Source organism: Pelophylax lessonae (assembly GCF_965119305.1).
Source record: "Pelophylax lessonae genome assembly, chromosome: 4".
In the NCBI taxonomy this organism is placed as follows: Eukaryota; Metazoa; Chordata; class Amphibia; order Anura; family Ranidae; genus Pelophylax; species Pelophylax lessonae.
Window position 1 is genome coordinate 231,918,919 of NC_138771.1, and position 25,198 is coordinate 231,944,116.

Here is a 25,198-nt window from a genome sequence, read left to right on the forward strand (position 1 = left end):
TACACAACTCTCATATGAAAACATACCACAGATCTGTCATCCAACACCTCCTCGAAAACGACAAAGCCTGTGTCCCACTGAAATGTAGGGACTCCTCTCCCTACTCAATACGCAAGTGGAGGAGATTAGTGAAATGGAGGACCTCATTCTCTCCTGCCAAAGTAAACACAACATGTATTGCAATACATGGTTTTATTGGATTTATTTCATTTTCCTAGATAAAGGTAAGACTGATTCTCAAAGGTTCCTGAATTCTGTTGCCCCCCTTATCCACAGCCCCTTTGTCTCACCCCTTACTTTTTTAAACACTTTTCCTTACCCCTTACTAGTCTCCATTTCTTCTATAACTCTGTTTTTGACCTGCCTTTCTCCAACCTGACACCCCAAACCCCCTTACGCCTCTTATCTCCAACCCAACACATCTTTCACCCTCACATTTCTCATCAATTATGTTGTTTATCCTTTACCTGAAAAACAGAAAGCAGGATCATTGTGCCCTCTGCTTAGTTCCCTTGCTTTTTCTCCAACCTCCTACACATTTTTCTCTCTGACCTTTGTGAATGATGACTGGAAGTGGTATGTTGGAGGTGATAGGCAATGAAAACTCAGTTGTTGCAACCACCACTGTCAGTCCAAGGGCTGAGCTTTGTTTTCTTTATATTATTCTTACTTAAGCAAACCATTCATGGAAACTTTACTCTCTGCTATTCCCCATGCAAAATTCATATAAAAAAAACACTGGCAAAAAAGAAAACAAAAATTACCTTAGACCCAGACGTTTGGCCTGTTTCCATAAGTACTAGTGAAATTACTAATACTCACCACAGTCTACTGGGAATGCTGAGGATTATAAATCTCACAAGAATGCTCTCTTGCAAGGACAGTACAAGGAGGACACTAGTGAGGAAGGCCACTGTCAGGAAAGTTGAGTTCATGGCTACGCTCAAAGAACAGACCACAAAACTGTGCAACAAAAAAAATCAGGGCTGTATGCGTGCACATTAGCATGCATGTTTAAATTAGCTTTGGCGTCTAGTGGCCTTTTTAAAGCACTGCATGACTCAAGATCATTGCCAAGTAGTCATCAACGCCTGTGACCTAAGACCAGACCCTGCGTGGATCCATAAAGACATTAATGAGCAAGTTTGGGGTGGAGGAACTTGACTGGCCTGCACAGAACCCTGACCTCATCCGGATAGAACACCTTTGGAATGAATTAGAGCAGAGACTGCGAGCCAGGCCTTCTCGTCCAACATCATTGCCTGACATCACAAATGCGCTTCTGGAAGAAAGGTCAAACATTCCCATAGACACACTCCTAAGCCTTGTTGGCAGCCTTCCACAAGAGTTGAAGCTGTTAAAGCTGTAATGGGTGGGCCAACTCAATAATGATAACTACGGACTAAGACTGGGATGCCATTAAAGTTGATGCGTGTAAAGGCAGGAGTCCCAATACTTTTGACAACACACAGTAGTGTATCTCTATAGGTCTCTTCCCAGAATTACAGGGGAAGTAATAAGCATGCTACCAAGTAACACACCTGTGCTGTACGAGCAAGTTGCTGTTGTATACATAAAAGTTTAAAATACTTACATTGAATTATGGTATCACTTTTATTCCCCAAAACAGAACCAGCTTCTAGATCTGTCTGGACACCTTTATTCTTGAAAGATTGATTTGTATCTTCCACATCCAAGTTTCCATTTTCACATTTTTCTAAAAGAGAAAGCGATAATTCAGAATTGATTTGGCAATTCCTTATTGAGCTATTGCTCATTAGTGCTGTCTATTGATGTCCAGAGCTGTCTATTTCTACCAGCATCTGAACTACAAGAACAGAGAAAGTCCAACTTTCTATTGAGAAGACGTTTATGCAACTAAAGCCCCGTACACACGTACTGATCATCAGCCGAAGGATCGGCCGTCTTTTGTCCAGGGCTGTCGTGTCTGTTGAAAACTGCAAAAGACCGCACACGAATGTTGTCGGCCAATAACAGCCGACTGCAGAAGTGATGTCATGTGATGGTTAACTTTCCTTGTCTTTTTTCTTCTCTGAGCATGCCCAGTCTTGCTAATCTGCTGTCTGTCGGCCGAAATCTGTACTGACTGGCGAACAATCGGCCGTTCTGGTGACGGCCAACAAATGTTTTAAAGTCTGCACGACAGATTCGGCCGAAAATGCGCTGTCGGCTGTCGGAAGCATCATACTAACAAGCCTACAATCGGCCGATCGGTCGGCGGCCGAATATTTACGGCCGACAATCGGTACGTGTGTACGAGGCTTAAGGGGGATCTATTGTCTACTAAAAAGAAATTGGGGAAAGAGAGAAAACTTCACCCCAGAAAAAGTGGTTACACATAGAAAAAGTATAATTAAAAAAAACACCATCTTTACCCCAGAGACAAAGTTGTCTCCAGGGTGGTGGTGGTGTTTTTTTTTTTTTTTTATTTATCATACTTTTGCTATCTGTGATTAGTATATTTTTAATAATAATATTGATTGAAATAAACTACATATTTTTTTCACTCAGTCTGGATATACATGCACAAATAGGTCCAAGAAGTAACCGCTTTTCTAGAGTGAAGTTTTCTGTCTTTCCCATTAATCTTTTTTGTAGGTTGTTGGTTTGGTTACAGGGAACTACACCCAATGTGTGTATGCGGCCACCAGATGACTCTATTGCTCTAATGTATTAATTTTATTTATTATTTCTGATCTATTGTCTGCAATTAAACAGAAATTAAGCTCTGAAATTTTATTTTCAGGTATACAGCCATTTTTCGCAATAATAGTTTATTGATCTGTACTTTATTAGGCTTATTTAACAACACAAAGAACTATGTTCAGAGTACATTGACCCAGATCAAGTTATCTGAATGACTGACACAGACTGCTGCAATTTGCACTATAGGATCTTAACCACTTAAGCCCCGGAAGATTTTACCCCCTTCCTGACCAGGGGGTATTTTGCGATTCGGCACTGCGTGACTTTAATGGACAATTGCGCGGTCGTGCGACGCTGTACCTAAACGAATTTGACGTCCTTTTTTTCCCACATACAGAGCTTTCTTTTGGTGGTATTTGATCACCTGTGCGATTTTTTGATCATGCGCTATGAACAAAAAAAGAGCGTCAATTTTGCAAAAATAACAATATTTTTCACATTTTTTTATATGAAATTCCCAAAAAAAATGTAAAAATCAAAATTTTTTAACATTTTTGGCCAATTTGTTTTATGCTACATATGTTTGGTAAAAAAAATCGCAAAAAGCGTATTTTGATTGGTTTGCGCAAAAGTTATCGCGTTTACTAACAAAGGGAAAGATTTTTGTCATTTTTGTTGGTTTTTTTTAACTCGTAATGGCGGCGATCTGCGATTTTTTTTGCGGTACTGCGACATTGGGGCGGACAGATCGGACCCTTGACTGACATTTTTGACACTTTTGGGGTTACCAGTGACATTACTGCAGTAATCAGTGCTATACATATGCACAGTTACTGTAAAATGACACTGGTAGTGAAGGGGTTAACTTTATTTGAGAGGGAGGGGCTGTGTGTGTCCCTAGGGGCATGATTCTAACTGTGATTGGCTGTGGCTTGAGGTGTAGGAACAATGATCAACGGTCCTACATAGTAGAACCGTATGATCACTGTTCCTACACAGGGAAGAATGACAGGCGGCTTGTTTACACTAGCCGCCTGCCTTTCTCCCGCTGTCACGGACGATCGCAAGTGAGCGGCGGACATCGGGTCCGCCGCTCACATGCACGGGGGGGTCCGTGACCGTGCGGGAGTGGGAGCGCGCCTCCGGAGGCGCTCGCTTCCCAGAGCCTCACAAGCTAGTGACGTACCGGTACGTCACTTTGCCTGTGAGGGGCTGACCGCCGCAGTATATGTACTTGCGGCGGTCAGAAAGTGGTTAAGCAGAACCACTTTTGATTCTGGTAGAACCTATGAAGCTTTCTAAATATCAATGTAATATATTAGTTACAAATTTTATAAAAATCATTCTTAAAAAAATACATTTTAAAGCGGAGTTCCACCCTGGAGTTTTTTTCAGGGTGGAACTTTATTAATACCCCCGGGACAGTCAGGGCTAGTGCATTCCACAATGGCTAGCCTCTGATCTGTCCCGGGTTGCACTTACCTGTTAGGACAAATACTTACCTTGAAAAAGTCTTGTCCAGCGCTGCCATCTCAGGTGTGGGCAGCTTGAAGCCAGCGCGATCCTCTTCGGCGTCCTCTTCCTTCTTGTTCGGTCCCACGATGCCCTGCGCCGGCCCCGCCGTCACTTCCGGGCGCGCGTGTCATCCCTCCACAGCTTCTGGGCATGCCCAGAAGCTGTTTAGAAGGGAATGACGCCCCCCCCCCCCCCCCCCGGAACTGACGTTGGGGCCGATGCAGGCGCAATGATTCCTGGGAGCGATGATGTTGAGCTCCCAGGAATCATTGCAAATCCAGGAAGTGACGACGGGCCGCGGCCGAGGAAGGAGGAAGAAGGAAGTAAGGTAAGTATATAAGTATATTTTCTTCTCTACGAGGTAAGTAAAAAAAAAAAAAATGCGATTATCCATTTGTTTTTCAGGTGACCCGGAGCGAGAAGATGGAGGTAAGTATAAAATTAGGGTGGAACTCCACTTTAACCACTTGCTTACTGGGCACCTACTGTACTGTATACCCCCTTCCTACCCAGGCCAATTTTCAGCTTTCAGCGCTCTCATACTTTGAATGACAATTGTGCGATCATGCAACACTGTACCCATATGACATTTTTAATCATTTTTTTTACACAAATAGAACTTTCTTTTGGTGGTATTTAATAAGCAGTGGGTTTTTTTGTTTTTTTTTGCTCAAAAAACAAAAACTGAAAACATTTTTCATATTTTGTTATAAAAATTTTGCAAACAGGTAATTTTTCTCTTTCACTGATGGGCACTGATAAGGTGGCACTGATGGTGGCACTGACAGGCTCACAGCGTGAGGAAAAAAAAAAAGTGAATACCTGGCTTCTGTTTACATCATGTGCTAATAGCTGATCATGTGGTAAAGGTCCCACTGTGATTGGCCCTTTACCCTGCTCTGTGATCAGCCGAGTCCCAAAGGGCAGTGCGAGAAAGGTAGGATGTCCATGTGTACCCTCCCAGCATTTTAAGACAGCGCTGTAGCAGTCTTCGGCTATAGCGCGGGTGCCAAGTGGTTGAAAGCCTAATAGGCCCCATACGCATCTCCAGCCTGTTTGTCTTCCACTCAAGAATAGAGCCACACTAACCAACCCAATCACCACACATTCCCTTATATATGGGAAGGAAAAAAAAACTCCTGGCTGGTTTATTATCCCCACATTTGTCACTCCTTTCCATTCTTAGCAATCCATCCCCCCGTGGGACTTTTCAAATTCAGGGCCTTCTATACCTACACACTTTGACTACCCCCACCAGCTCTAAATCCTTTCAAAGCCTCCAAGAGAACCCTTACTTTGCCCACACTGAACGTTTCTAGTATGTACAAGTTAAACACTTCCTACAGTCAGTTGTCTCCTATCCCATCACACAAGCTTGCTTATTATCAATGAATAGTGATACAGTATTTAACAAAAGTGAGTACACCCCTCACATTTTTGTAAATATTTTTTTATATCTATTAATGTGACAACACTGAAGAATCGGCACTTTGCTACAATGTAAGGTAGTGAGTGTACAGCTTGTATAACAGTGTAAATTTGCTGCCCCCTCAAATTAACTCAACACACAATCATTAATTTCTAAACCACTGGCAACAAAAGTGAGTACACTCCTAAGTGAAAATGTCCAAATATTTTGTGTGGCCACCATTATTTTCCAGCACTGCCTTTGACATGGAGTTCTGAGTTTTGAGAATGGACAACAGGTGCTCAATAGGGTTTAGGTCTTTAGACATGCTTGGCCAGTCCATCACCTTTACCCTCAGTTTCTTTAGCAAAGCAGTGGTCATCTTGGAGGTTTGTTTGTGGTCGTTATTATGTTGGAATACTGCCCTGTGGCCCAGTTTCCGAAAGGAGGGGATCATGCTCTGCTTCAGTATTTCACAGTACATGTTGGCATTCATGGTTCCCACTATGAATTGTAGCTCCCCAGTAAATATAAAAATAATAACTGCGCTAAGCCTAAGTAAAAAGCTGCAGCTGTAGTGGGAGTCACTAAAGATCAGAAATAAGTAAAAAGAGCTGCGCTAATTGATATCACTTGATAAGAAGTCAAGTAGGTGTAAAATCGTGAACCAGTATTAGCTCGTTCACTAAACAACAATCATTAAATTGTTAAAAGTTCATCAGACAATACTGAGCCAGAAATATATCATATAAATCATAAAATTCAAACATATGTAAGTCCATCAGACAAAGGAGTCCCAACAAGGCATGAATGGGCAAGCAGAGAGTGTCCGGTGTAGAAAGGAATCCTTCACCACATCTATGTGTCTAAAACCACATTCCGTGCCACATGCAAAGGGCTCACACCAGGCTTACCAGAGCTCATTAAATGTAGGCATATCACTGTAATGGATCCACTCGAGAGACTGACACCTCTTCCCAGCTGATCCCATGTAATCTCTTTAGCGCAGCAGGAAAGAGCACTCTGTACCGCTGGAGATCATGTGCAACCACACCATACAGATCCTACCTGACCTCTCACCGATCCACGAACCAAATGTAAAGGAAAGGGGAGCAACAATGGTGTAGTATGTATGGATAGTTTATTCGTAAGAAGGCTAAAAACACTTACATTCAAGTAGATTCAAAAGCGCTTGTCTAACAAAGTTGTATACCGCTGCCGCCCGGCTTCCGGGTTCGTCGCGGTGACGTCAGCACGCCTTCCCATGTAGCTCCCCAGTGCCAGCAGCACTCATGCAGCCCCAGACCATGACACTCCAACTACCATGCTTGACTGTAGGCAAGACACACTTGTCTTTGTACTCCTCACCTGGTTGCCGCCACACACGCTTGACACTATCAGAACCAAATACGTTTATCTTGGTCTCATCAGACCACAGGACATGGTTCCAGTAATCCATGTCCTTAGTCTGCTTGTCTTCAGAAAACTGTTTGCAGGCTTTCTTGTGCATCATCTTTGAAAGAGGCTTCCATCTGGGACGACAGCCATGCAGACCAATTTGATGCAGTGTGCAGCGTATGGTCTGAGCACTGACAGGCTGACCCCCACCCCTTTAACCTCTGCAGCAATGCTGGCATCACTCTTACACCTATTTCCCAAAGACAACCTCTGGATATGGCGCTTAGCACGTGCACTCAACTTCTTTGGTCAACCATGGCGAGGCCTGTTCTGAGTGGAACCTGGTCTGGTATACAGCTGTATGGTCTTGGCCACCGTTCTGCAGCTCAGTTTTAGGGTCTTGGCAATCTTATTATAGCCTAGGCCATCTTTATGTAGAGCAACAATTCTATTTTTTAGATCTACTCTTTTGTGAGATACTGCATAAAGACAACCCCTACTTTGCTGGTCCGATCTTAGAGATTTACTCAGCCCTCTTTAAGTAGCAATAAACCCAAAATACAAACATTTATTATATTGCAGCTTACCAATTCTTAGATGTTGTGGCTGCATTCATTTTCTTTTTAGGCTTTCTTCACTTTATTTTCAACTGGTGATCTGGCCAGTAAGTCAGGGGTTTTTCACTAGAACAAGCTCTCCTGCAAATGCATCAGTTAGAGTGTGGAGACAAGCCATTTACCACTGGCAGGGGTGCCCCCAGTGATCAGTTTTTATTTATTCATGTAAAACTTTTATCCCAAAAGAAAACAAAATGTTGCTGTAACTGCAGTGTGAGCTGGAGCTTGGCTTTAATTTTTTTTAGTGTATCTACTGTAAATCTGCTGGTATATCTAATACCCCCCAGACAGACACTGCTGTTGTCCAAAGTTGCCCCTGTGCTCCTTCATCCAGAGTCAGTACACTCTAATACAGGAGGTGTGTTACTGGCCAGATCATTAGGTGAAAACAGAAAAAAGCCTAAAAAAAGGAAACGATGCAGCCTCCACATGTAAGGATTGGTAATCTGCAATATAATGAAAGAGATGTATGTTTTCTTTTTAAGATTCATACTTACCTAGGTACTGCAGCATCGGTCTGATGCTGCATCTATCCCCCGGTGCCTCTAACACTGATAACCGAGCGATTAAACACAACAGATCGCTTGGTTCTCACAGCTTTGTGTCTCTGCTCTGCCCCTTCCCTCACTGGAGCATTGGGCTGTGGAAGGGGAAGGCTCAAGCTGCGAGGCCGAGCCGGGTGCAGGTCCAGGCATGTTGGCGGTTCCCGATTCCATTGTCTTGATCTTGCCTGAGCCTAGACTGCCTCTGTGGCTTCAGCCCGCTGTCTGCTGAAAACAGGTCACAGGAGTGCAGAACAAACTGCACTCCTGTGATTCACAGGAGAAGTACAGCCAAACAAGCTTCTTTAAGTTTTGGCTTTGGTTTTGGTTTTATTACCACTTTATCCACATCTTCCACCTATCTTCGTAGCCAAATGGAATTCCATTGGGCCTCCACACTGTTTGAAACTGTGGAATCCAATTACGAGGTACTAAATAGGCTGGTACTGTTGTCATTGAAGAACACAGAACAGAAATGCGAATGTTTTAAATCAACTTTCTGCAAACACACGGAACAATGTATTCCTATTGGCAAAAAGGTTAAAAGACTAAAAATAAAACCTATGTGGTGATTTCCAAAGTTAAAAAAGCTATAAGGAATAAGAAAAGGGCATTTAAAAAATACAAAAATGAACAAATGTTATCATTTGACAGGTACAAAGAATATAACATAATTTGTAAAAAAGAAATAAAGACTGCAAAGAAAATCAAAAAAGAAAAGAGTATCAGTATCATGGGTAGGACAGACCCCCAAAATTCTTCAAACATGTTATTAGTAAAAAAAAAAAAAGTCAGGTCTGAGCATGTAAAGATAATAGAATTTAGAGTTGCTGACTAGTGACAAAGAGAAGGCAAATTTATTAACCCCTTTCCATCCAGGCCAATTCTGACATTTCTCTCCTACATGTAAAAATCATATTGTTTTGCTGGAAAATTACACAGAGTATAACATGTTTGTTATTTAAAAAAAAAATAATAATTGCCTTTTTATATTACTTTAAGTAAAACCTTAGACAAAGGGGGCTGTAAGACTAGTATACCAGGACTGTACAAAACATTAGTAAGACATCATCTGGAATATGCGCCTCAGTTTTGAGCACCAGTTCACAAAAAAGGTATTGGGGAACTGGAGAAATAGGAGAGAAAAGTAACCAAAGGTCAAGACAAAAAAAAAAAGGGGGGGCATTCTTTACACTTTTAATCTTTACATTAAAAAAAGGCTTCCTCGCAGTAAGAGCTGTGAAAATGTGGAATAGGCCTGTCAAGAACTAAAAAAGGGCAAAAAAATAACTAAAAAAGGATGGATTCACTGTCCTTTTTCAATTTGACTACCCGAGTAACTATGTACCAAGTTGGCTAGCTATATTTTCCCTAATCATCCTCCCATGTACTTCGATGGCTGTTTAGAAACAGGCGCTTTCCTCCATAACTGGTGAACTTTGCGACCTTTTGCCACATTTCAGGCTTCAAACATAAAGATATAAAACTGTAATTTTTTTGTGAAGAACAAATAAAAAACTGAAAAATTGGGCGTGCAAAATTATTCAGCCCCCTTAAGTTAATACTTTGTAGCGCCACCTTTTGCTGCGATTACAGCTGTAAGTCGCTTGGGGTACGTCTCTATCAGTTTTGCACATCGAGAGACTGAAATTTTTGCCCATTCCTCCTTGCAAAACAGCTTGAGCTCAGTGAGGTTGGATGGAGAGCGTTTGTGAACAACAGTTTTCAGTTCTTTCCACAGATTCTCGATTGGATTAAGGTCTGGACTTTGACTTAGCCATTCTAACACCTGGGTATGTTTATTTGTGAACCATTCCATTGTAGATTTTGCTTTATCTTTTGGATCATTGTCTTGTTGGAAGACAAATCTCCGTCCCAGTCTCAGGTCTTTTGCAGACTCCATCCTGTATTTGGCTCCATCCATCTTCCCATCAATTTTAACCATCTTCCCTGTCCCTGCTGAAGAAAAGCAGGCCCAAACCATGATGCTGCCACCACCATGTTTGACAGTGGGGATGGTGTGTTCAGGGTGATGAGCTGTGTTGCTTTTACGCCAAACATAACGTTTTGCATTGTTGCCAAAAAGTTTGATTTTGCTTTCATCTGACCAGAGCACCTTCTTCCACATGTTTGGTGTGTCTCCCAGGTGGCTTGTGGCAAACTTTAAATGACACTTTTTATGGATATCTTTAAGAAATGGCTTTCTTCTCGCCACTCTTCCATAAAGGCCAGATTTGTGCAGTATACGACTGATTGTTGTCCTATGGACAGAGTCTCCCACCTCAGCTGTAGATCTCTGCAGTTCATCCAGAGTGATCACGGGCCTCTTGGCTGCATCTCTGATCAGTCTTCTCCTTGTATGAGCTGAAAGTTTAGAGGGACGGCCAGGTCTTCATAGATTTGCAGTGGTCTGATACTCCTTCCATTTCAATATTATCGCTTGCACAGTGCTCCTTGGGATGTTTAAAGCTTGGGGAATCTTTTTGTATCTAAATCCGGCTTTAAACTTCTCCACAACAGTATCTCGGACCTGCCTGGTGTGTTCCTTGTTCTTCATGATGCTCTCTGGGCTTTAAACGGACCTCTGAGACTATCACAGTGCAGGTGCATTTATACAGAGACTTGATTACACACAGGTGGATTCTATTTATCATCATTAGTCATTTAGGTCAACATTGGATCATTCAGAGATCCTCACTGAACTTCTGGAGAGAGTTTGCTGCACTGAAAGTAAAGGGACTGAATAATTTTGCACGCCCAATTTTTCAGTTTTTTATTCGTTAACAAAGTTTGAAATATCCAATAAATTTCGTTCCACTTCATGATTGTGTCCCACTTGTTATTGATTCTTCACAAAAAATTACAGTATTATATCTTTATGTTTGAAGCCTGAAATGTGGCAAAAGGTCGCAAAGTTCAAGGGGGCAGAATACTTTCGCAAGGCACTGTAGTTAGCAGTGTGAATAGCAAACTTTTGCAAAGCTTTTGGCAAGCTTTAAGCAACTTTCTCTAATGCCCCATACACACGTGCAGATTATCTGCAGACTTTTGTCTGCAGACTTACCTTTTCTATGTAGTGCAAGGGCCTGCCGGATTGCATACAAATTGAAAGTGTTTAGGTTTGACCTCATATTATATGGTTTTGGTAAGTCTGCAGACAAAAGTCTGCAGATAATCTGCACGTGTGTATGGGGTATAAGTCTTTAAAGCGCCCTTCAGATCCTGTTTGGAAATATTTAGAAATGCTATACACAGATTGTTATGTGAGTGCTGATTGTCACTTTAAACAAGCTGCTAGCAGAGTTTCAACAAGCTTTAGGTAGTGCTGAAGCCTGCTAGCAGCATATTTAAAGTGACAGTAAATATTCCCATTAGAATCTGGGTCCAACTTTTACAAACTGTAGCTAAACAGTATTTTAAAAGCTTAAAAAAAAAACTGGCTAAAACTTAAGTACATGCTGTGTAAAAGCTTGCTGTTCACACTGCTCTTTTACAAGCTGAAGCCGGTGTCTTTGCACTCTTTTGGAACACTGTCTTTGTCAGGAGTCCATCTATCCACATATAGTCAAACTCTCCTCAGTACTTAACCTAAGCCTAGTACAAATCACCATTTCTCACATACCAATCACCATCACTAACATAATCAATCTAAATCAATCAAACCGTCTCATTCTACTGTCCAGTCCAGTGGTATAATTCTCACCTGCGTTCAATGAAAGCAGTCTCGCAGAGACTAGAGTGAAATTAGCGCCGATATGGCATGACTGTCCATTGTCAGGCATGTAAAGACTATTTTTGTGTCCTTAAGGGCAAAATTGAGACTGCTGGAACAAACTTTTTCAAAATTGACAGATTATTAAAACCTCACAGTCCCTCCACACTGCAAGCTTCAACAGAGCTCTGTAACATATTCCTGGATTTTTTCTCCTCAAAAATTTACAAAATAAGACACCAAATTCTTACCACACCACATGATTATCCACATCACTTCCGGACCCACCTAGTTTTACTGGCTCTTCTCTCTCCCACTTCTCTCTACATGACTCTCCATATCTAACTAAATTGGTCTCTAATATGAAATCCTCCACCTGCATACTTGATCCTTTTCCCGCCCATTTATTTAAATCCTGTTTTGGTTCTCTAAGACCCATGGTTCTCAATATCATAAATGACTCCCTTAGCACCAGTTTTGTACCAACAATCCTCAAAACTTTTACCATCACTCCAGTACCAAAAAAAAAAAAAAACCCAAAATGGCTCTGGACAATATAAACAACTTTTGCCCAATATCTATCTTACCCTTCATTGCTAAGATCCTTAAGCAGGCTGTGATACGTGTTACATAATCACCTGATGTTAAATAATCTATTTGAAGCCTTCCAATCTGGCATTCGACAACTGCACAGCACAGAAACAGCCTTGGTTAAAGTCACTAACGACCTCCTGTTAGCTCCTGATTCTGGGTCACTAACTATTCTAAATTTACTGGATCTTAGTTCTGCCTTTGATACTGTAAACAATCTTTTACTCTCTTGCCTTGAAACCATATTTGGAATCTCAGAATTGGCTTTAAAATGGATTAAGCCATATCTCACTGATCGCTGTTACTTTGCTTCCCTTGACGGATTTCAGTTTGAAGCTGGTCCAGTCAAGTACGGTGTTCCCCAGGGCTCAATATTGGGTCCCTTACCTTTTAGCATTTATATGTTTCCACTTGGCCAACTGCTTAGATCACACAAGCTCAATTATCACTTCTATGCTGATGACAAATATACATCCAAACAAAACCAGATTCTACTCTTGCTGCTTTTCTCCTATCTAACTGTATTTGTGATATAAAAACTTGGATGACCCATAATTTCCTTCAATTAAACTGTGACAAGACTGAAGTCATGCTTGTTGGCACCCCCCATTAATTACATAAGGTCATTTCTTTTTTTTTTTTTTTCCATAAAATTTTTTTTAATTGAAAACCAATAAATACAACAGCATATGAAACAAAATGTAAATCAGAAGAACAGCAAGCAGGTTGTCAAATGGTACAGGCCTTACTTCACAACAGATATGAAAATTCATAAGGTCATTTCTAATAGCTTATCTATAGATGGCACTGTACTTGAGCTTCAGTCTAAATTGAAAAATCCAGAGGTGATATTTGATGCTAGTTTAACCTTTGACCCACATGTACAAAACGTTGTCAGAACATCTTTTTTCCACTTGAGAAACATTGGTCGGCTGCATTCTATGCTATCATACACAGTAGCTGAAAAGCTGATCCATACAATTGTTGTGTTCTTCCGACTTGACTACTGCAATGCTCTACCCACTGGTGTATCTAAATCCATTGTAAATTGACTTCAATATGTTCAAAATTCTGCAGCCAGAATCCCCACTAGGTCTGGTACAAGTTATTATATCACCCCTATCCTGGAGTCCTTGCACTGGCTACCGTCAGGTTTACATGGATTTTAAGATGCTCTTGCTCACCTAAAAGGCTCTTCATGGCTTGGCATCCCATTATCACATTATGTTCAAAATTCTGCAGCCAGAATCCCCACTACGTCTGATACAAGTGATCATATTACCCCTATCCTGGAGTCCTTGCACTGGCTACCATTAGGGTTTGACATAGGCTAAGGCTTTCATGGCTTGGCATCTCATTATCTCTCTGAACTTTTATCAACGTACTCCCCCCTCGTAACTTCCACTCTTCAGATTCTGGTTTTCTGTGTGTCCCCCCCTACACCTACACTCAATGGGGGACAGAGCCTTCTCCTCTCCTGCTATTCTCCAAAAGTCTGGAATTCACTTCCTAAGAACATCAGAGAATCATCTTCTCTAAACTCATTCAAATCAAATTTAAAAAAAGTTTTTCTTTAGACAAGTTTTCATTTAATTGTCCCTTTTTCCTTTATGTTATCTTGCGTATTTCATGAAAAACAAGATGGGATAAATGAAGGTGTGTGAAAAACAGCCGGTCCCTAGTTTGAAATACACACACTATTCACAGGGATGGAGACACTGAGCAGTGCTCGCCAGTTCTCACATAAAGTCCCAAATTGCCCATTTCTTGTATCTTACTAGGGATGGAGACGCTTGCTTTACAGGCGGGTGTCTCACTCAAAGTCCCCATTTGCCTATAACATCTTTATTAAAGGGATGGGGGTGTGTGTCTCCCAGCTGATCACATTTAGTTTGCACCCCATGGTTTTTTACACAGCCATGCATTTTTCATTGCCAGTCATGGATTGGAGCAGGTGGGGGAGGATTGGGCGGTCTCCAATCCCATCTGTTTCCCATCCATCTATTAGCAAGCATGTACTTCCCTTTGTGAAGACACTTGGACACTCAGGTTGAGTAGTGTTATTTAGTGTTAGGTTCTGCAAGTAACGCAGGATGCCTTGTCGTTGGCCTTGCAGCTTCCGCATGCATTTGCAAATATGTGTTATCTAAACTCCTGCTTTTAACTTATATTGTTAGACAGGTTTATTTTGGTTTGTTAGCAGACTGGTGGGTAAGTATTTCAAACTAGGGACCGGCTGTTTTTCACACACCTTCATTTATCCCATCTTGTTTTTCAATTAACTATTCACAGGGATGGAGACACTGAGCAGTGCTCGCCAGTTCTCACATAAAGTCCCAAATTGCCCATTTCTTGTATCTTGCGTATTTCTTGTGTTTTCCTTGTAAAGTGCTTTGAGAAGCCACCTTTGATGGCACTATATAAAATAAAGTTTAAAATAATAATATTATTATAAAGGCATACTGTATATGTATGGTTGTTTTTGTATTGATGCTGATAATTTTTTAAAGATCTCAAAGGCAACGCTTGAATGCTAATTGAATAGTAGAGAGCTTAGTTGAGCAGTCTACATGAGTAAAATGTGTCGGCCTTCTGGAGATAAAGGCAGATGAAGGCATGGCCAATGAACTGTGATAGGTATGGCGTTTACATTTTTAAATCATTAAATGCCATAAAATGTCCTATTTCTCCTATATAAACTGCTTTTATGTACCTATTTAAGTCAAGAGGAATACTAGTAGAACAAACAATAAAACTGAAACAAAACATTGTAGGCACAAGAAAAATCAATTTCCCATAAAAAAATAAAGACTACTGCACAGGTGCCTAAAATTTTTTAGTAGATGCAGTTTCACTTGCTTCTGGGCCTGGGGTTTGCATGCACTATCCCAAGGTCAGGGCTTGACAAATTTGCTTTGAATCTAGGAGCCAGCTAAAAAGGTTAGGAGCCAGTTTTTTTCTTAACATAGTGTGTGCTGTCGGCATCTGGTGCAAGGCAAGTAATTTGCACCCCCTAACCCTAACTTACTTACAACAGAGCGGCCAGTCAATAACTCAAAAGTAACAACGTTACCTCAGGGCTATAGGCTGGCCAGAAAGAATGACATTAAAAACTCCTTATTTTACCGAATGCATTGTCACTGCGGCATGTAAAACACCCTCATCTGCTGCCTATTGCAGCTTAAAGGTGGCCATTGCTGGGTGGCAAAAACATGTCTCTACTTTTACCACTCAATTACCACTCAACTGCACATCTAAATGAAGCCATAGTGACACTTTAAATAAAATACAAAAAAGGATAAAATAAGTATCCCAGCGCTGCTGATCTTCTGCTGTCTCTTTGCTGCCACTTTCTGCCTACATGTGTGTCCCCTGGGGTGACCCTATTCATTACTCTGGTGGGTTTCTGGTCACCATAAAATACTGGAGCCCAGCTGTACATAAAGATTGGTAATTGTTGATGGTACACAGAGCTTTACCAGGGAACATAGAAGGATTTTCTAAAGCATATCCACCTACTTCATCTCACAGCATACCATACACTTTCAAAGGAGTGCCAGCTCAGCATGTTACAGCAACACACATCCCAGGCAGCTACCCTGCTCCATCCTCCTTTAGAAAACCTCCCGCTCTCGCTGAGAGTACTCACAGTCCGCCCGCTCAGTCAGGTGGAGGCTACACAGGGTGCCGGGTCCCCCTCCACCTCACCCTTCACTGAGGCCTGCCCTCCCCCACTGTGTAGGTGGGCTCTGGGTTTTGGGAGGAGGAACGCCAGTTTGGTGGTGATGCGGCATGGGCAGCAGAAGAGAGAAGTCTTTTATCCTCAGATTCTACATGGACATTGGGGAGCAGAAGAGAACAGCAGCCGCCTAAAAAGAGGATGCTGGCCCCCTCCCATGTCACTTACAGCTGGAATTAAGACTGCTGCATGCCTCCGGGGAAACCACAGAGACCAGGTGGGGTGGGGTGAGCGAGGGATCATCTTCCCGGCGCCCTGAGCTGCATATCCGGGTTGTCAGAAGTTGCAGTGAGTGGGCTAGTGGCGGCCTAGACACCAGGACGCAGTTTCTGGTTGCCATGGTGACCTGGCGCCTGGGGTTTGTCGAGCCCTGCCCTAGGTTAACCACTTTACCACCAGAGGATTTTCCTGCTTAACGTCCAGGCCACTTTTTGCAACTTGGCACTGCGCGAATTTAACTGACAATTGCGCAGTCATGCAACCCTGTACCCAAATGAAGTTTACGTCCTTTTTTTCCCACAAACAGAGCTTTCTTTTGGTGGTATTTGATCACCTCTGTGCTTTTCATTTTTTGCGATATTAATAAAAAAAGAGAAAAAATTTTGCGAAAAAATTGACATTTTCTACTTTGACAGTTGAAAAATATCCAATATATTACATTTTTGTCATATATTTAGGCCAAAATGTATTTAGCTACATGTCTTTGACAAAAATATTTTTAACCGCTTTAAGACTGGAAGATTTTACCCCATTCCTGACCAGGCTATATTTTGCGATTCGGGCGCTGCGTTATTTTAATGGACAATTGCGCGGTCGTGCGACGCTGTTCCCAAATTAAATTGATGTCCTTTTTTCCCCACAAATAGAGATTTCTTTTGGTGGTATTTGATCACCTGTGCGATTTTTAATTTTTGAAAAATAGAGCGACAATTTTGAAAAAAAAAACAATATTTTTTACATTCTGATATAGAACATTCAAAAAAAAAATGTATAAATCAAAATTTTTCAACATTTCAGGCCAATTTGTTTTCTGCTACATATTTTTGGTAAAAAAAAATCACAATAAGCGTATTTTGATCGGTTTGCACAAAAGTTATTGCGTTTACTAACTAAGGGAAAGATTTGTAATTTTTATTGTTTATTTCTTTTACTAGTAATGGCGGCGATCTGCGATTTTTTTTGCGGGACTGTGACATTGCGGCAGACAGATCGGACCCCTAACTGACATTTTTGATACTTTTGGGGGTACCAGTGACATTACTACAGTAATCAGTGTTTTAAATATGCACTGTTACTGTAATAATGACACTGGCAGGGAAGGGGGTTAACTTTATTGGTGATCAAGGGGTTAAATGTATGCCTCATGCTTACTGACGTGTGTGGGGGGAGGGGGTTGTGTGACAGAGACACAGATCCCAGGTTCAGCTATGATGAATCCTGTAATCTGTCACTGTCTGTCACATAGGAGATCCGCCCGCTTTGTTTACACAAGCGGGCGGATTTCCTCACTCGATCCCCCAAGATCGGTGATCACCACCTCTCCTCCCCTAGCCCAACTCCCGCTGTGTCTGAATACAGCGGGAGCAAGCCTCCGGCGGCGCACGCGGCGCCGAGAGATGGGAGAGTCTGGTGACGTAGGTCTACGTCGCCAGACCTTAACGAGCCACTTTGCCGCAGTAGCAGCACAGTGAGCAGTGGTCAAGCAGTTAAAAAAGAAATGTATTTTTTACAATGCTTGATCAGCTTTGTAAGCAGTAAAAGGCTCCAGTTTTTCCACACTCCACTTACGATCTCTACCTTTTGGTTTTACACCTACTTCCAGACATATTCTAGTTACCATACCTTTCTACAGTAAACCAATGCAACAAAAAGGGAATAGAACAGATAATGTGAAGCAGACATGCTAGGTACTGAATAAAGTATACAGCTGCTAGACCCACTATAACTTTGCATGGAAATAATTTAGTGGACATAAGACTTTTGAGCAAGGCTTACACAACTGAAGTACAAATAAATTCAGTACAAATGTAAACTTATATTAACCAGGTCAGTTCTGGACCACCCTATAGCAAATTTACTGTTACAGGGTGGTCTTCCTGTGTAGGATCATGTCTATACACCTGATTCACTTCCACCCAGGGGGCGTGTGCTACCGGTGGGCCGCTTCTGCTGTGAAAAATCAGAGAAGAGGCCGATCTGCAGGTGCCTGGTGGTAAATCACTCAGAACAGAGATCTGCCTATGTAAACCCTTTAAACACCCTGGATGTTTAACCCCTTCCCAGCCATTGTATTTTAGCACTAATCACTGTATTAGTGTCACTGGTTCCCAAAGTGTCAAACGTGTCTGATCGTTCATTGCATTATCGCAGTCCCACTATAAGTAGTTGATCGCCTCTGTTACCAGTATAAACAATAAAGAAATAAATAAATATTTCATAAATATATACCATAGTTTGTAGACGCTATAACGTTCACGCAAACCAATCAATATACGCTTATTGGGATTTATTTTACCAAAAACATGTAACAAAATACATATTGGCCTAAATTTATGAAGAAATAACGGAAAATTTATATCAAATACTTACCATAATTTTCCTTTCCTGATGGACTCCATGGCAGCATACGTATCGGGTTTGGCCCCGCCTCCAAACCTACCCATAGGATCTCACTCCCATAAATCTTTGCTCCTGTTCAGCACACGTGTTCTGTAACTATCCTCCACAGAAATCCGGGAGGGAACTCCTGCTGCCATGGAGTCCATCAGGAAAGGAAAATTACGGTAAGTATTTGATATAAATTTTCCGTTTTCCTGACAGACTCCATGGCAGCATACGTATCGGGAAATAACTCGCCGTACACACAGGGTGGGCAGGTGCTGAACAGAAAAAATTTAATGCATTTTGTCAAACAGACAGGACTTGCAAACCAAAATTCACAGACGAAAGAGCCGCTGGCTCAACACAGTAATGGGACAAAAACGTGTTAATAGAGGACCATGACGCCGCTCTACAGATGACTTCAGGAGCCACGTGTCTGGATACTGCCCAGGAGGTAGAGATGCTTCGCGTTGAATGAGCTGTAACTAGGGTCAAGCCCTTAGCCCTATAAGCCCACTGTATGGTCTGAATGATCCAAGATGCAATAGATCTGGTCGAGGCCCTTGAACCCTTGTTTTTACCATAGAAGGTCACGAAAAGATGTTCCGATTTTCTAAAAGAAGAAGTGACTTCCAAATATTTCTTAATACACCTTCCAACATCCAGCGGATGAACCGAGGATTCTTCTTCTTGTCTAAAGGTCGGTAACACCGTTTCAATGTTTTCATGGAAAACAGAAGTCCTTTTTGGTCTCGCATCCAGCATGGGAATGAGCACCACTCTGTCAGGAAAAAATGTTAAGAAAGGCTCTTGTGCCCCGAAGGACCCAATCTCTGACACTCCTTTCGCTGAGGTTACAGCTACCAGAAATGCTGTTATCAGAGTAAGTTCCCTTATAGTCATGGATTCGGACGTGTCTTGAATCTGAACCGACAGGAAATCCAGAACTAGAGGCAGATCCCACTTGGGAAACCTAGGTTTTCTTTGAGGTCTGATTCTTACTGCTCCCTTAAAGAATTGACGAATTAAGGCATGACTGGCCCAGGAGATCCCCGTAAAGGCGGAAATAGACCTGGACTCTCAGCGAACTCACCGATAGCGGCAAATCCAACCCTGATTGCAGAAAGCTCAATACGTCCTGTATCTTAATGGAGGAATGAGGATCAGGCCTTGCGGCCAACTGTCCCGAAAATTTTTCCCAGATTCTCTGATAAACTCTGTTCGTTGAGTTTCTTCTAGCACTAAGCAATGTAGAAATCGCCGTTTCTGGACAGCCTAAGGCCTGTAACCTCCTCCTTTCAACATCCAGACCCTCAGATGTAGACGGGCCGGGCATGGATGGAGTACGGACCCCTGGGACAACAGATCCGGCCTGAAGGGTAGCGGAATTGGGTCTCGGACACTGAGTAGTGTCAGAAGGGGAAACCATGGCCTATTCGGCCAGAAGGGAATCACCGCCACTACCTCAACTGGCTCCGACCTGAGTCTCCGAAGAAACTGTAACACAATCGGAATTGGTGGGAAGGCGTATGCCCTGTGGAATCTCCACTGATCCGAGAGTGCATCCATCCCTGATGCTTGTGGATCTCTGAATCTCGAATAGTACTTCGGCAGTTTGTAGTTGCAGGGGGAGGCGAAGAGGTCTACCTCTGGAGAGAACCCCAATGTTAGGATCCAGTCGAACGTTTCCTCGTGAAGGGACCACTCGTTGTTGTCCAGGTCCACTCTGGACAGGAAGTCTGCTTTGACATTCTGGACTCCTGGAACATAAACCGCTGAAAGATTTGAGAGATTTCTCTGCTTTCAGGACATAATCGGTTCCACTTCCCTCAATAGGGACCAGCTGCGCGTTCCCCCTTGCTTCCTGACATATGCCACTGCTGAGGTGTTGTCCAGACGTAGCATGACAGGTTGGTCTTTTGTTAGGTGAGAAAATGCCCGAAGAGCTTGGAACGCTGCTCGGAGTTCCAGTATGTTGGATACTATTCCCCGAGTGGAAAACTCCCACCTGCCCTGTGCCACCTCCGACAGACAGTGGGCACCCCAGCCTATGTTGCTGGCGTCCGAGGTGACCACTACCCACGGAGCTGGCTTCAGAGAGTGGCAGTTCAGCAGGTGGTCTCTGCACAACCACCAAGGGAGACTCGCTCTCATGGAAGGGGTTAAGAAGATGCGTTGATCCAGATGCCACGTATCCCATTGCTGAAGGAATCCCTTCTGAAAGGGTCTCATCCTCCACAGGGCCCACTTCACCATGGGGACTACTGCGACCATAGTCCCGACTACCTTCAGGCATTGCCGTGCCTGGAGATGAGAGGATGAGAGGGCAAAGCGAATCCTGTCTCGAAGTGTCCCTATTTTTTCCTCTGGAAGAGAGATAGTCGCTTTCTCTGTGTCGAACAGGGCGCCCAAGTAGATCAGGGACTGAGTTGGAATCAGGTGGCTCTTCTCCTTGTTGAGTAACCATCCAAACTTCTGGAGAGTGGACACGACCTGCTCCAGATGAACTAATAGTTGATCTCTGTCTTGGGACAACAGGAGGAGATCGTCCAAATAATGGTGAAGTCGGATACCTTTCAATCTCAGTAGGGCTACCACGGCCAATAAGATTTTTGAAAAGGTCCGTGGAGATGTTGAGAGCCCGAATGGGAGACAGATAAATTGAAGATGTAAACCTCCCACTTCGAACCGGAGAAACCTTTGAAAATCTTCGTCCACAGGGACATGAAAGTAGGCGTCTTTCAAGTCGATGGACACCATCCAGTCTGCCGGCTGGACTGATTGCTGTATGGACAACAGGGTCTCCATTTTGAACCTTTCTTTTTTTATGAATTTGTTCAAGAAGGTCAAATCTATTACTGGTCTCCATGATCCATTCTTCTTTTGGACCAGAAAGAGCGGAGAATATATTCCTTGGCCTCGCTCGGACTCTGGAACGGAGATAACAGCCCCTTGAGCAATGAGAGCTTCGACGTAAGAAAATAAAATCTGACGCCTTTCTTCTAGGAATGTTATGGCAGTAGGCAGGAACCTTGAGCCTGGCCTCTCCTTGAAGACCCACTTGTGGCCTGAGGACACCGTCCTGACGGCCCAGGGGTCCTGAATCGAAGCCGCCCAGACATGACGGAAGGAGCGTAGACGCGCACCCACCTGACACATCTGAGCGGGCCCAACTTCAAAAGGACTTAGTGGGCTCACGGTCCCCTGAGGAGACATTCTTTGTCGTCTTCCTGGAAGACTGTCTTGATCTCCAGTTTCGATTGAACTCACGACCAGGTCTATAAGAACGAGCTTCCCTGGCCCGGTCAGGAACAAATTTTCTAGTAGGCTGTCCTTTCTTGACGTTGAACTGGCGCCGATCCTGGGGAAGAAACCCAGACTTACCGCCCATAGCCCGGGTTATGGCCTCGTCAAGTTTATTCCCGAAAAGGGAGGACCCCTCAAAGGGAATACGGCACCAAACTTGCTTTGATGCCGGATCCGCAACCCAAGGGCGGAGCCAAAGAGCTCTCTTAGCTGTGACCGAGGACAGCATAACTCTTGCCAACAGACGGATCAGGTCTATGGAAGCCTCCCCAAGGAACGACGAGCCCAGCCTAAGCTCCTGGATTGGAGCGCTTCTGGCCACCTCTTCCGACACCGATCTGACCGATTCGTCTACCACATCAGCCCAAGATTCCATGGCCTTGGATAGAGCGGCTAAAGCCAGGACTGGCTTGCAGGCCATACCTGCTGTGAGATAGATTCTCTTCAAATCGGAGTCCATCCTTCGGTCCAACGGGTCTTTAAATGAGACCGTATCTTCTAAAGGAAGGGTCACATGCTTGTCCAGTCTCATGACTGCTGCGTCAACTAGAGGAGGAGACTCAAGATGTTTCACATCATCCTCTTTGAAGGGGTAAAGTTTCGCCATCTTAGATACTAAGGAATTATTTCGTTCCACCTTTCTCCACTCCTCCGAAATAACTTCTCCCAACTCTCCCAGAAAGGGAAAATTAACCCGCTCCTTGTTGAGCTGTTTAAAGTACTTCTTTTGCTTGGGAGGGGGAACAGCTGACTCTTCCCAGTTTAAAGTCTCTCTGACCGCTTTAACTAGGGAAGGCACCAAAGCATATTCGAAACCCAAGCAGGGATCCTCATCTTCAGAGTCACTACCTGACAAGAGCACTGACTGATGGCTTGTCTGGGCCGACTCGAAATCTTCCTGTACTTGAAGTGCTACAGGGGAAGGGCTTGGGGAAGCCGTTGCAGTGTCTTGAGAATGACTGACACCCATCTCAGCCAAAGAGTCCTTTACTACTCTCTTGACCAAAGCCTCAATGCGTTGATCAGAAGTATCCCTCTCTCCCGCAGCCTGGGAGAAACATCTGTCACAGAAAAACTTCCTCTCCGGGACACTAGCGCCACAGCCCTTGCAACCTGCTTTGTCAGGTCTCCGTGCGTGGCTTGCTGAAGTGGACGCTTTACGATGATGGGAACCCGAACGGGATTTCCCTGTAGAGTGCCGGTGGCGAGAACTCGAACGTCTTTCACTTCTTTGAGAAGAGTGTCTAGTCTCTGAACGAGGAGGGCTGTAAACAAAGGAAACAAAGAAAAAACAAACAGGAAGCTAGGAACACTTGAGTTCCTACCCCCACCCCCTATAACCCACACCCCCACCAAGAAGCCCCCAATACCTGTTAGGGGCGGGCTGACCACCGGAGGGCAAAGTAGCTTCCATTCTGATGCTGACCTACAAGAATGAGCCGGACAGCAATGTCAGAAAACCAGCAAAAAGAGGGGGGGGGAGGGGGGGGCGCTCCCAAACTGGGGCCAGTACTCACCAAGACCCAGAGGTTAGCAGGCAGAGCGGCAGCGAACAGCAGGCGTCCAAAAACCGATCGGTTGTGGTATATAGAACACCCAGTATCAGCAGTGTGTATAAACACAACACTGCTGACAGCTCTGGGGTTTAAATATGGCGCCCGGTGACGTCATCAGCGATCGCCACCAACGCCGCCTTACTGCGCATGCGCCGAGCTCCTACTGCGCACGCGCGAGAGCCAAGCCTCGTTCTCGAGGCGCCGCCCATGCGCAGTAGCGTACCGCACCGGCGGCCGGTCAGGAAGTGAATCGCTGACCGGCCCCAGACCACTAGCCACCAGGGAAGGCAGGAAAGACCAGGTAAGAACAAATAAACATAACCAGGCAATACATAAGCATTTAAGCATACAAAATAGCTGCCATGGAGGACTTGCTACTCACGAACCGCAGACCACCAGGGATGGATGCACACCGGACTTATCTCTTCTAGGGTACCGGCCACCCGCAGCAGCTGGGCTTTTTGGCCAAGGCTGCATGCATACATCTTCGCCCCTACTCCATACCCCGCAGCAGCTGGGGCTTATTGGAGAGCACAATACCCGACTGGTAGAGTCACCCATCACCCGGAATCCATCTTCAGGTAGGATATCAGGTAATCCTTTGGAGGACAAAAAAAGAACACGTGTGCTGAACAGGAGCAAAGATTTATGGGAGTGAGGTCCTATGGGTAGGTTTGGAGGCGGGGCCAAACCCGATACGTATGCTGCCATGGAGTCTGTCAGGAAAGGGTTTTTTTATTGGATATGTTTTATAGCAGAAAGTAAAAAATATTGTCTTTTTTTTTTTTTTCAATATTGTCAGTCTTTCTTTGTTTATAGTGCAAAAAAAATAAATAAATGCAGTGGTGATTAAATGCCACCTCTATTTGAGGGGAAAAAATTACATACATTTATTTTTTGGGTACAGCGTTACATGACTGAGCAATTGTCAGTGAAAGTATCGCAAAAAAATGGTCTGGTCATGAGGAGGGGGTAAATCTTCCAGATGTCAAGTGGTAAATTTCCATAGGTTGATTCATCTGAATCAACTTTGCCAGGTATTCACTTAAATAATAAACCAGCCCAAAATTTGCCCAATAAATGGCCCTGTCAGCTCCCTCCCACCCGACATCCTTTGATAAACTGAAGGAGTTCAGAGAAAATTGTCTCCAGAATAGTGCCTTAATTTAACCACTTCCTGCCCATGCTATGGCCGAAAGACGGCTACAGCGTGGGCTTACTTTGCTGGAAGGGCGTACATGGACATCCTCCTTTCGGACTCAGCTGATCACAGATAGGGGTAAAGAAAGAGCCAAATTACAGAGGCCCTTTACCACATGATCAGATGTATCCAGTGACAGCTGATTACGGATGTAAACACAAGCCTGGTATTGGAGGAGAGAAGAAGACAGCTGATAACCGACATGTGTTAAAAGGACATTGGCACTGATTATCAGTGTCCTGATTATCAGTGCAGTCCCAACAGTGCCTGTCAGTGGAGCCAATCAGTGGCTCCTCATCAGTGTCACCTATCAGTGCCCCATATTAGTGCAGCCTCATCAGTGCC

General features: G+C 43.6%; 1 protein-coding gene across 3 annotated transcripts in view; it reads right to left on the reverse strand.

Annotated features, from left to right (window-relative positions):
* The window catches only part of MDFIC (MyoD family inhibitor domain containing), a 236,515-nt gene that overhangs the window by 111,970 nt on the left and 99,347 nt on the right, over nucleotides 1-25,198 (reverse strand). For all 3 annotated transcript variants that reach the window (XM_082257114.1, XM_082257112.1, XM_082257113.1), the window contains exon 3: nucleotides 1,595-1,717. In XM_082257114.1, the coding sequence (XP_082113240.1) occupies nucleotides 1,595-1,717 (123 nt within the window). The remainder of the gene's footprint in view (nucleotides 1-1,594; nucleotides 1,718-25,198) is intronic.